The 12,358-nt window shown below is 50.5% G+C and overlaps 1 protein-coding gene across 2 annotated transcripts in view; it reads right to left on the reverse strand.

The window, feature by feature from the left end:
• The window catches only part of IGSF21 (immunoglobin superfamily member 21), a 39,527-nt gene that overhangs the window by 5,863 nt on the left and 21,306 nt on the right, over nucleotides 1-12,358 (reverse strand). For both annotated transcript variants that reach the window (XM_071448796.1, XM_071448797.1), the window contains 2 exons: nucleotides 6,242-6,363; nucleotides 552-670 (listed from right to left, as the gene is read on the reverse strand). In XM_071448796.1, coding sequence (XP_071304897.1) covers nucleotides 552-670; nucleotides 6,242-6,363 — 241 coding nt within the window. The remainder of the gene's footprint in view (nucleotides 1-551; nucleotides 671-6,241; nucleotides 6,364-12,358) is intronic.

Below are 12,358 nucleotides of genomic sequence, written 5' to 3' on the forward strand. Positions count from 1 at the left end.
CTTCATCTTCACCCCCGTCCTCATCCTTGTTCCCATTCCCATGCCCATCTTTGCTCCCATCCCTGTCCCCACCCTCAATCTATTCCCTGTCCTAATCCCTGTCCCTGTCCTTATCCATGTCCCATCCCCATCTTCATATCCATTCCCATCCCCATGGGCATCCTCATCCCTCTCCCCACACCATCCTCACCCTCATCCCCATCCCTGTCCTTGTTCCTGTCCTATTCCCTATCACTGTCCTTGTCCCCGTCCCTGTCCTTGTCCCCATCCCCATTCCATCCTCATCCCTATTCCTGTCCCCATTCCCATCCCATCCCATCCCATCCCATCCCTGTCCTTGTCCCCATACCTATCCTGATCCCCATCCCATCCCATTTCATCCCATCCCCATCCCATCCCATTCCATCCCATCCCATCCCAATCCCATTACCCCATCCCCATTCCCACACCCATTCCTACCCCCAAGTAAGGCAGGACAATCCCAATCCCTGCTGTTCCCACACCCTGAGACCCCACAGTGGTTTTCCCTTGATCCCGATCCCAGCATTCACCCATCACATTCAGGAACACATTCCCGGAGGCCAGGACCACCTTCTCCCGCGTGGCTCGGTCGTAGATCCCCACGTGGCACTCGTAGGGACCGTTGTCCGAGATCCGGACCTCGGGAAGGCTGTGGAGGAGGGACAGTGCTCACCACTCCATCCCCACCCCGTTTTCCCCTGGGATTCATCGATCGGCACCCGGACAGTGCAGCGTTGGACAGGGATCAATAAACTCTTAATAACTCCAAAGGCTGTGGGAGGAGCTCGGGAATGCTTTAGCAGCCGGAGTTCCCTGGCACTGACAGCTCCTCCGAGGGGAAGGAATTGCGTTATTGGAAGGAGACGTGGATGGAGCACAAATCCATGGCCACAGACGTTGCCTGCCCGCAGATGCCAATGGGAAACCTTGGCACCGGCCCTGCCAGGCCACCCCAGCACAGCAAATCCCAAACTCCCAGTGAACCCAGAGCGCTCATCGATCCACCTTTTATCTGGAGGCTTTAGATAGGCTTGGGGAAAACAGGAGAGGAGCAGTTGTGCCAAAGGATCCGTGCTGCTGGAGCTGGGAATGCTTGGGAGGCTGCACAGGGGCCACTTGGCTGATGGGCAGCATCCCAGCTCCCTGGCCAGCAACATTCCACCTTTCTGCTCCCCAGAATCCCACCTTTCTGCTCCCCAGAATCCCACCTTTCTGCTCCCCAGAATTCCACCTTTCTAGTCCTCACCATCCCACCTTTCTGCTCCTCAGAATCCCACTTTTCTTATCCACAGAATCTCACATTCCTGCTCTCCAGTATCCCAAAATTCTGATCTCCAGAATACCACCTTGTTGATCCTCAGCATCCCACTTTTCTGGTCCTCACCACTCCCCCCTTTCTGCTCCCCAGAATCCCACCTTTCTAATCCTCACCATCCCACCTTTGTGCTCCTCAGCATCCCACAGTTCTGATCCCCAGAATCCCACTTTTCCGGTCCTCACTATCCCACCTTTCTTATCTTCACCGTTCCCCTTTTCTGCTCTTCAGAATCCCACTGTTTTGGTCCTCAGCATCCTCAGCATCCCACCTTGTTGATCCTCAGCATCCCACTTTTCTGGCTGGCAGCATCCCACTTTTCCGTTCAGCAGCACCATCCCGCCTCACCAGCCGGCACCATCCCATCCCATCCCACCCCACAGTGCCAGCTGGCACCATCCCTCCCTCCCAGATGGCAGCACCATCCCGCCTCTCCAGCTGGGACCATCCTGCCTTTCCAGCCAATATCCCATCCCGCCTCTCCAGCTGGGACCATCCTGCCTTTCCAGCCAATATCCCATCCCGCCTCTCCAGCTGGGACCATCCTGTCTTTCCAGCCAATATCCCATCCCGCCTCTCCAGCTGGGACCATCCTGCCTTTCCAGCCAATATCCCATCCCGCCTCTCCAGCTGGGACCATCCCACATTTCCAGGCATCATCATCCCACCTCTCCAGCTGGTCCCATCCCTCCTTGCTGGTCTGTGACTTCCTACCTCCCCGGCTGGAAGCATCATCCCAACTTCTCCCAGCTGGAAACATCCCACATTTCCAGTTGGCAGCATTATCCCACCTTTCTGGTTGGAAACGTTATCCCACCTCACTGGATGGCGGCATCCTGCCTTTCCAGCAGGAAGCATCCCACATTTCCAGTTGGCATCATCCCACCTCACCGCCTGGGAACATCCGGCCTTTCCAGTCAGAAGCATCATCCCACTTCTCCAGCTGGAAACACCCCACATTTCCAGTTGGAAGCATCCCATCTTTCCAGTCAGAAGCGTTATCCCACCTCACTGGATGGTGGCATCCCGCCTTTCCAGTTGGCATCATCCCACCTCACTGCCTGGGAACATCCTGCCTTTCCGGTCAGAAAGCATCATCCCGCTTCTCCAGCTGGAAACATCCCACCTTTCCAGTTGTCATTATCCCATTTCTCCTGCTGGAAACATCCCACCTTTCCAGTTGTCATTATCCCACTTCTCCAGCTGGAAACATCCCACCTTTCCAGTTGTCATTATCCCACTTCTCCTGCTGGAAGCATCCTGCATTTCCAGTCAGGACCATTATCCCATCCCACCATCCAGAAGCCTCATCCAGCTTTTCCAGCAACTTTCCACCTTTCCAGCTGGCACAGCCATTCCTCTGTGGTGGAGAAGAGCATCCCAGCACCATCCCACCTCCCGGCTGGCAGCATTCCCTCTTCCAGGAGATCCATCCCACCTTCCACCTGGCAGCATTTCCTATTCCAGGAGATCCATCCCATCTTCTGGATGGCAGCATTCCCTATTCCAGGAGATCCATCCCATCTTCTGGATGGCAGCATTCCCTATTCCAGGAGATCCATCCCTCCTCTCCAGCAGCCTCATCCCACCTCACCCATCCCATGTGGACAGGAGTGATTCCCTCATGGAGCGCCCCAGTTAAAAATCCCATCCAGGGGAATTTTCCCTGCCGGGGGGATTCCAGCTCCGCTTTTCCCTTCTCCCAGCCCCTGGCCGCCTTCCCACTCCAAGGATCCTCCTGGAAGTGAACATTCCCTCCTTTCCATGGATACAACACTTCCAACCGAGCCTCCACCATCTGTTCCAGGCTCCGATTATCCATGCACGGATCGGGAATCTCCCGTTAGCAGCATTTCGGAGCGGCTCTGATCCCCCTCCAGCCCTTTTGGAAGGATTCCTTTGGATTTGCACACGGATTTTGGGGCCTGGCAGGCTCAGTTTGGAATTCCCAAGGATGGGAGATAGGGAACAACTGGCCCTGGAAAGGCAAATGCTCCCTGGTGTGTCCTGGAGTTGGAAATACAGGGAAAAAGGGATTTGGGAATTCCTGATGAGAGTGGGATTTTAATCAAGGAAAAGGGAAAAAAAAAAAGGGATTGGAGGGATTGGATCTCTCCCAGCTTTGCTCTTCACGGCACAGAGCCAGGCTGGAAAGAGGCGGCGCTGGAGCCCCTGGGCTGCGCTGATAAGGCCGGGAAAACACTGATAAGGAGCGGGAAAAGGCTGATAAGGAACCGGGAAAACGCAGATGTGGCCGGCTTCTCCCGGGATAACGTTCTCTGGGACGGGAAAACGCTGATAAAAGCTGGCACCACCTGAGTAAAATGCTGATAAGAAACGGGGAAAATGCAGATGTGGCTGGATTCTCCCGGGACAATTCTGCCCGGGAAAATGCTGATAAGGATGGGGATAATGCTGATAAGGACCGGGATAACGCTGATAAGGACGGCTCCTCCTGGGATAAAACTCCTTGGGATGGCTCCAGCTGTGCCTGAACCGCAGCAAAGATTCCCAAAGCAAGAGAGAACAAATAGATGGAAAAAGAAAGGGAGAATGAAGAGGAGCAAAAACCTGGACGGGGAAATGCTTCCTCCATCCCCAAACCCTTCCCGGGTTTGCCCCACTTCTTTGGGAGAGCCCAAAATCCAGCAGGACCTTCCCAAAAAATTCCAGTGACTGGGAAAACAGGCTCTGGGAATGATCTCCTCAGGCTGGCTCCTGTTTTCCTTGGAAAAAAAAGGCCATGCCATGAAAACCCTTTTCCTGCCGGCATCTCCCGGCTCCACGCCCAATTTCCTGGACATTCCCGAGGCCTTCAAGTGCCTGGTGCTGGGGTGGGGGAATTTTCTGCTCCCAAATTCCATTCGTTCTACAACGTGTGAAGAAAGGGAGGAAAACAGAGAGCTGGAGCCAGGAAAAGTGGGAGCTTTTCCTTGTCGGGTCTGGGAAATATTCCATGATCAGGGAATGGGTGATTCCTTGTTCTCCTTCTCCAGGGATGCTTCTGATCCCCCATTCCAAGAGCAGGGAATGTTTGATCCTTGCTCCTGCTCCAGGGATTCTCCCAATCCCTCATTCCATGAGCAGGGAATGTTTGATCCTTGTTCCTGCTCCAGGGATTATCCAATCCCTCATTCCATAAGCAGGGAATGTTTGATCCTTTTTCCTGCTCCAGGGATTATCCAATCCCTCATTCCACACACAGGGAATGTTTGATCCTTGTTTCTGCTCCAGGGATTATCCCAATCCCTCATTCCATGAGCATGGAATGTTTGATCCTTGCTTCTGCTCCAGGGATTATCCAATCCCTCATTCCACACACAGGGAATGTTTGATCCTTGCTCCTGCTCCAGGGATGTTCCTGATCCTTCATTCCGCACACAGGGAATGTTTTAATCCACTTTAATTCCCTGATTTTCCCATCTGGAGGCAAGTGATGGCCAAATCCCAAGGGAAGCGCTGGATTTGCAGCCCTGGAGTCGGGGATGTGAAATTCCTGCCTGGAGCTGCCAAAACCTTCTCCACACAGGAGTCAGGAATGTGTTCAGCATCCGAGGAGCAGCTCTGTGGATCCAGGGAAACAAAACAGGGATGGAGCATCCCTGGAGCATCTCCAGAGCATCCCCGGAGCATCCTCTGAGTAACCCTTGAGTATCCCAAGCATCATCTGGCTCCTCTGAGTAACCCTGGAGTACCTCCTGACCTACCTGAACATCCACGTGAGCATCCCAAGCTTCTGGAGTATCCTCTGAGTAACCTCTGAGTGTCCTGAGTGTCCCCTGACTCTCCTGAGTATCCTCTGAGTAACCCTGCAGTAACTCCTGCTCTTCATGAGCATCCCAAGCTTCTCCTGAACATCCCTGGAGTATCCTCTGAGTAACCCTGGAGTACCTCCTGACCTACCTGAACATCCACGTGAGCATTCTGAACTTCCTGGAGTATCCTCTGAGTAACCTTGGAGCATCCTCTGAGTGACCCCTGAGTGGCCCCCGGGCACCCTGAGCATCTCCAGAGCATTCCTGGAGCATTCCTGGAGTAATCCCTGAGCATCTCCTGGCCCCCCCTGAGCGTCTCAAACTCCTCCTGAGCCTTTCCTGAGCAGGGCCCGAGCATCCTCCTGACCCATCCCATAATATTCCCTCCCCAGCCCCCTTTTCCCACTCTGAATCCACATTCATTCCCACACTTTTCTTTAAGGAGAAAAACCAACTCCAAACGCAGCAGGGAAAAACAGCAAAAAAAAAAAAAAAAACAAAAATTCCCAAATTAATTCCAAAGGATTGGGAAGGATTTCCTGCTTCCCACCAGCTCATCCCATGGGATGAGCCAGGCCCAGCCCTTCCCAGGCCATTCCGGATATTTCCAGGTGGGAAAACCTCCCGTGACTGGAGGGAATCCCAGCTTTTCTTACTCCCCGTGCCGGAAAAAACGAGCTGGGAAAATCCGATCAGGAAATTCTCATTTCCTGCAGAAACGAGACTGGAAAGAAACCGGGAGGAAGGGAAATTTCATCCCATTTTTTTTCCCCCTTGGATGAAGCCTCTCCTGACCTTTTTTCCAAACTCCAGAGCTGGTTTTAGAGCAGCGGGAATGGAGCAGGTGAATCAGGAATAAACCTGGAATTCTGGAAGTTATTCCCACTTGGAATAAAAGCAAGGAGACGCTCCCATGCCTGTTTTATAAATAAATATGGACCTGTTTTCCCCAATTTTCCCAAGCTTTGGAATTCTCTGCCCATTCCCACCTCTAAAAATCCCCGTTTTTCCCACCTTTTCCCTGAGAATCATCAGGAAAACGGGAACAACGCTTGGACGGGCGCGGGTTCTCCTGGAATGCTTTGAACGGGGCCAATAATAGGGAAAAAAAATCCCTAAAAATTTGCATTAATAGGGAGAAAGAACTCACCGCACGGTGGATTGGTAAACGAGGTCTTCCCGCTTCCGGTAGTTTTCCATCTGGGAAAAGTTGGTGGAAAACATGGCATCGAAGGTGAAGATCTTCTGCTTGATGGTGCCACCATCAGTGACCTGTGGGAAACAGCCCCGGTGTCCCAAATCTGGGAATTTTCAGCCCTTTTTGAAATATTTCAAAGGGTTTTCACTCCAAGATTTTGAATAAATTGATTTATATTTAAATAGATTTGTTTAAATTTGAATGTATTTATTTAGATTTTAATAGATTTATTTGCATTTTGATATAATTTTTTTATATTTCGGTACTTATTTAGATTTGAATAAATTTATTTGAATTTTAATCTGTATTAAATGCGGTAAATACATTTATTTTAATATTCTATGTGGTGCATTTAAATACATTAGAATTTTATTTTTATTTTTGCTTTTATTTTAATTTTTGCTTTTATTTTAATTTTTGTGTTTATTATATCACGATTTCCACATTTATCCATAGAATCCCAGCGTCTTTCATCTTGGAATTTATGGATTTATGATGCCTCTGCCGAGATGAAACTGAAATCCATGTTTTCCATGCAATTATTCCATTTTCCAGCTGGGAATTGTAATTTTTTAATGGAAAATGGCTTTTTTTACTATTCTGTTCCCTGTGCCTCCCAACACCTCTGGATTTATCTTCCCTGCTTTTGAGGAGTTTTAGAGGAAAAATATGGAGGGAAATGGGAATTTTGAGGCTAAACCAGCTTCCAGAGAGTGAAAATTCCCATTTTTTAAATTAAACCAGGAACAACAGAAGAAGATTTTGGGATTTAATCCTCAAATTCAACATTTCCCAAGGACAAAGCCCCAGATCCCCACCCAACGCTTGGCCAAAATTCTGCTATTATTCCCCCTTTCCTCTTTTCCCTCTTTTTTTATGGCAAAAAGTGGCGGAAAAGGAGGAAAAAAAAAAATCCATCACTAAAAAAACTCTTCCAGTTTATTATCCCAGGCTGAGGCTTTTATGGGAAAGAAATTCCACCCTGGCACGGATGTGGGATGAAGAAAAGCGGGAAAAATGACGGGAGTTGTAAATCTCCAGCCTTGGGAAGTTTCCAGGGAAGTTTCCAAGGATTTTTCCTGACTTTTCTTTGGGTTTGAAGAGAAACTTGGGAGCTGCTCCTGAGAAGGAGAGGGGATCCAAATCCAAAGGGATTTTAGGGATTCTTTTAGGGTGGGAAGTGCTGGGAATGGTGGAGGCGGCGCCTTTGGATTGGGAATTTGCAGCCTTGGGATTTTCTCAGCACATCTGGACAGATGTGGGCCCAAATCCTGCCCCATCCAAGGGGAGCTGGAATCACCCTCTGGGGATCCTCACATTCCCTGAGCTTCCACTCCTAAGGGAATTCCAGGAAAAGGCCCATCAGGAATTCTCTGTCTCCAGGGATCAGCCCTAATTCCAGCCTTTTATCCAGGCCTGGGGAGATTTTTTTGGGAAGAGAAACTCCATAGCAATTTGCAGCCCAACTCTTCCTGCTGGGAATCAAAAAAGGAGGATAATTGGGCAGCATCCCATGGTTCCCATCCCAATGGATGTCTCCACATCCAGGAATTTTGGGAAAAGGGGCACAGGAACATAAAATGGCTGCTGCTTCCTGCATTATTCATAAATCCCAGGAAAAATTCCATTCCCACCCAAATTCCCGCCTGCTGCCCTCCCCTCCACAATGACCTGAACAAATCCCAAAATCCATTAAAATGGACATTTGCTGTTCCCAAAATCTATTAAAATCTCCGGAGCGTCCCGTCAGGATGCCCAAAGGACCCAAAATCATCAGAAAGTGATGGATGTGGGACGAAAGGGGCAGAATTGGGATCTGATCCAGGCTCCGTGTCCCGAGGACGGATCGATGGATTCCCTTTCTCCAAGCAAATGGAAATGGCTCTGGAAAGAGGGAAAATTCCCTGGAGCGGCTGCAGCACTCCGGGTGTTTGGTGGGGAAAAGGAAGGGGGGCAGCATCCATGACAGACACCAAGAAGAACTGGTTATCCTGGAAAACTCCAGATTTAGGATATTCCTGCCCACTCCCGGGAAAATCAACTGGGAAAAATTTGTTATCCTGGAAAACTCCAGATTTAGATTTTTTTCCTGGTCATTCCCTGGAGAATCAACTGGGCAAAATTTGTTATCCTGGAAAATTCCGAATTTTTTTTCCTGTCCATTCCCAGGAGAATCACAACAATGGGAAGAACTTGTTATTCTGGAAAACTCTGGATTTAGGTTTTTCCTTCCCATTCCCTAGAGAATCAACCAGGAAAACACTTCATCCTGGAAAACTCCAGATTTAGGATTTTCCTGCCCATTCCCTAGAGAATCAACTGGAAAAAACTCAATATCTGGGAAAATTCCTGGTTTCACTTTTTCCTGCTCATTCCCAGGAGAATCAACCGGGAAAACTCTATCCTGGAAAACTCCAGATTTAGGATTTTCCTGCCCATTCCCAGGAGAAGCAAACAGGAAAAACTTGTTATCCTGGAGAACTCCTGGTTTAGGTTTTTTCCTGCTTCCCTCACCCATTCCCCAGAGAATCACAACCAATGGGAAAAACTCCTGGGATGCTCTGGATTTAGGTTTTTCCCATACTCCAAGGTTACTACCAGGAGCAATGCCAGGGCCCTGCTCCCAGCAATCCCAGCTCCAGTTCGTTCCCTTCCCGCTAATTACCCTGAGCACCAAACTCTAATTAATGGAGGCAGAGCCCTGTGGGCTCCCCTCCATTCCCGCCCTTCATTCCCGGACATCCCAGGAATCCCACGCAGCACCAGGGAATGGTGTCCGGCCCTGCTTGGACACCCCAGATCCACCAAACCCCATTTGCAATTCCCAAATTCCCATGCTCCGAGCCCAGCCCAATCCAGCTCCGCTTCCCTTCCTGCTGCACGGGGCTGGATTGGAGCCTCCAAGGATTTCCCCTCCCATTCCTGCTTCCCTGTTTTTTTTCCCGAGCTTCACTGGGAAAAGAAGGAATTTTCCCAGTTCCCATCCTGGAACCAACCACACAAATCTGGGGCAACCCCGGGGACGCTGGCAGCGGGACCCAAGGAACAGCTCTGGGTGTTCCCAGCCTCATTCCGGGCGGATTCTGCCACCCCCATCTCCCGCCAAGGCTTTCTCAGGAGCTCTCCAGGTGCAGATCCGTGTTCGCACCTGTTCCCGGGAACATCACACCTTGTGGAGGTGTTGGGATTTTGGGATGTTAATTAACGCCTCCGCCTGCGGGATGTGTTCCTGTTTATTCTGGGAAAAATTCCCTTTGCTCGTCCCAGGAATGCTGAAACCGGCGGCATTCCAGCAGCTGAGGGGTTTCCCAGCAGGAAGAAAGGGTTGTCCCTGTCCGTCCCTCATCCCCAGGGAATCCAGGGGAATTGCTGGAATTGTGGGTGCTGCTTCCAGTGTGGGGTTTCTCCATGGAGATTCACCCATGGGATGAGGCTCCTCAGCCTTGGAGCACACAGATCCCAATGGGATCATCCACTCGGGAGTTATGGATCCATCCCAAGGGTTACAGATCCATCCCACAGGTTATGGATCCATCCCAGGGGTTATGGATCCATCCCAAGGGTTATGGATCCATCGCAAGGGTTACGGATCCATCCCACAGGTTATGGATGTACCATGTGGGTTAGGGATCCATCCCAGGGGTTACAGATCCATCCCACAGGTTATGGATCCATCCCAGAGGTTATGGATTCATCCCATGGGTTATGGATCCATCCCAGGGGTTATGGATCTGTCCCATGGATTATGGATCCATCCCAAGGGTTATGGATCTGTCCCATGGATTATGGATCCATCGCAAGGGTTACGGATCCATCCCAGGGGTTATGGATGTACCATGTGGGTTACGGATCCATCCTACGGGATCCATCCTGGGCGTTATTCCCAACTCCAATCCCCACCAAAGCGCTGCCATTGACTTTTCCTCCTCTCTCCCCCTTTTCCCTGCCCCTTCCCGCCCCTGGAGCAGCTCAGATCCCTCAGACTCCAGGAGCTCCCTCTGCTCCCTGTCCAATAAATCACGGGAACGAGGAGCCGGGCGTGACCCCAATCCAGCGCTCCGGAGCCACATTCCCGTGATTTACGGGTGGAATGAACGGAACCCACAGCTCCAGAGGCTCCGCCCCGGCTCTCCCAGATCCATCCATCACCTCCAACACCCTGGAGCTGCCACGGGAGCTTTGGGAAGCTGCAAAAGTCCGGGAGTGAGGCAAGACAGGGAGAAAAACGGGGAAAAAAAACCCCTTAAAATCATGAAGGAATTGGGCAAATCCTGAGCTGCTCCACCAAAAACCCAACTTCCCAAACCTGGGAAACTTCCTGGGAAAGGAGCAAGAGGGAAGGAGGGGTAAAAACCCCTGGAAGAAAGGGGGGATTTGTGGGGATGAAAATCCAAGCTGGGATATTTCTGCCCTTCCCTTTGCCTCCGAGGTTTCTCGGAGCATCGTTTGCTCCGGAGCAGCAGCCGCTCCCACATCCCTGCTCGCAGGGGGGATTATGCAAATCCCGCTCCCGGGAAAGTGGGTTAATCCAATATTACCCAGTGGAAAAGGGAAGGAAAAACCTGGTGGAGACGGCGGAGCCAGCAGAAAAAAAAAATTCCTCCCTAAAAAAAGGAGGGAGGTGAAACCAATTCCAAGCTGGGATTTTGGATTCGGGGCAGGTTTGGGGTTCTGTTCCCTGCCTGTCCAACATTTAGGGGTCCAGCCATAAATAATTATAGGAAAATCCATCTCGGATTCCATGGAGATGTTCCTGTGCACACACCACATTCCAACAGATGGATTTGCACCGATCCTTTCCCTGCTCATAAACCTGGAAATGGAGGCGAGCGTTAGGGAAGGGCAGCTCCTTGGGCAGGGAGCAGGAACAGGATGGGAAATCCAAGGAAAAATATTCCCAGCTGCTCCATCTGATGCCACTGGCAGCACTCGCCCTCTCTTTGCCTCCTCCAGGAATTTTCCCTGGAAAACCTCAGGTTTTCTTGGATAAAACCATTTGTGGTTGGCAGCTTATCCCAAATTTCCCTGGAGAAAGCTCAGGACTGGTGAACCTGAGGCTGGATCAAGGCTCAGGAATGATGATCCAGAAGCAGCTCCAGCCTCCAAATCCTTCCTTTCCCAAATAAAACAAGCTCCAAATCTTTCCTTTCCCAAATAAAACCAGGCTCCAAATCCTTCCTTTCCCAAAGAAAATTGGTCTCAAAATTCCCCTTTCCCAAAGAAAATCAACATTCAAATGCCCCTTTCCAAATAAAACTGGCCCCCAAATTTACCTCTCCCAAATAAAACTGGCCTCCAAATCCTCCCTTTCCCAAATTAATACAACATCCAAATCCTTCCTTTCCCAAATAAAACTGGCCTCCAAATTCCCCTTTCCCAAATAAAACCAGGCTCCAAATTCCCCCCTTTCACAAATATGGCCAGGTTCCTAATTCCTCCCTTTCCCAAATAAAACCAGGCTCCAAATCCTTCCTTTCCCAAATAAAACTGGCCCTCAAAATCCCCATTCCCAAATAAAACCAGACTCCAAATTCCCCTTTCCCAAATAAAACCAGGAGCTTCCCTCCCATTCAACGTCCCAAATTCCCAAATATTTTGGGAACAGGGAAAGTTTGGGGTTTTTTTAAAAGGTCTACATGAAGAACCCCAAACTTCCCCCCCAACCCTGGATATCCCAGATTTTCCCCATTCCTCCCTTTTCCCCATCATTTTCCACCCTCCAAGCTCTTGGCAGAGCGGTGCCAACCTCAGCTCCAGCTCCAAATCCCAACCCAATCCTGAGCCTTCCCTAAACCCACCTGGCAGCCACTCCAAAAAAAAAATAAATAAAAAAAGGATGGGGACTCCACGTGAAGCCCAAATCCAACGATGATCCCAAGTCCCGATGATCCCAAATCCCCATGATCCCAAATCCCGATGACCCCAAGTCCCGATGATCCCAAATCCATCCTGCATCCCTCCCAGCCTCATTTCCCGAGTCCAGCCCAGCTGCCTCCCTCCTCCTCCTCCTCCCAGGAATTGATATTCCCATCAGCCCAAGCTCCGTCTGCTTTTCCTGCCTCATCCAGC

Source organism: Agelaius tricolor, unplaced genomic scaffold, assembly GCF_023055355.1.
Source record: "Agelaius tricolor isolate 1412-34295 unplaced genomic scaffold, bAgeTri1.0.p SCAF_28, whole genome shotgun sequence".
Taxonomy (NCBI): Eukaryota; Metazoa; Chordata; class Aves; order Passeriformes; family Icteridae; genus Agelaius; species Agelaius tricolor.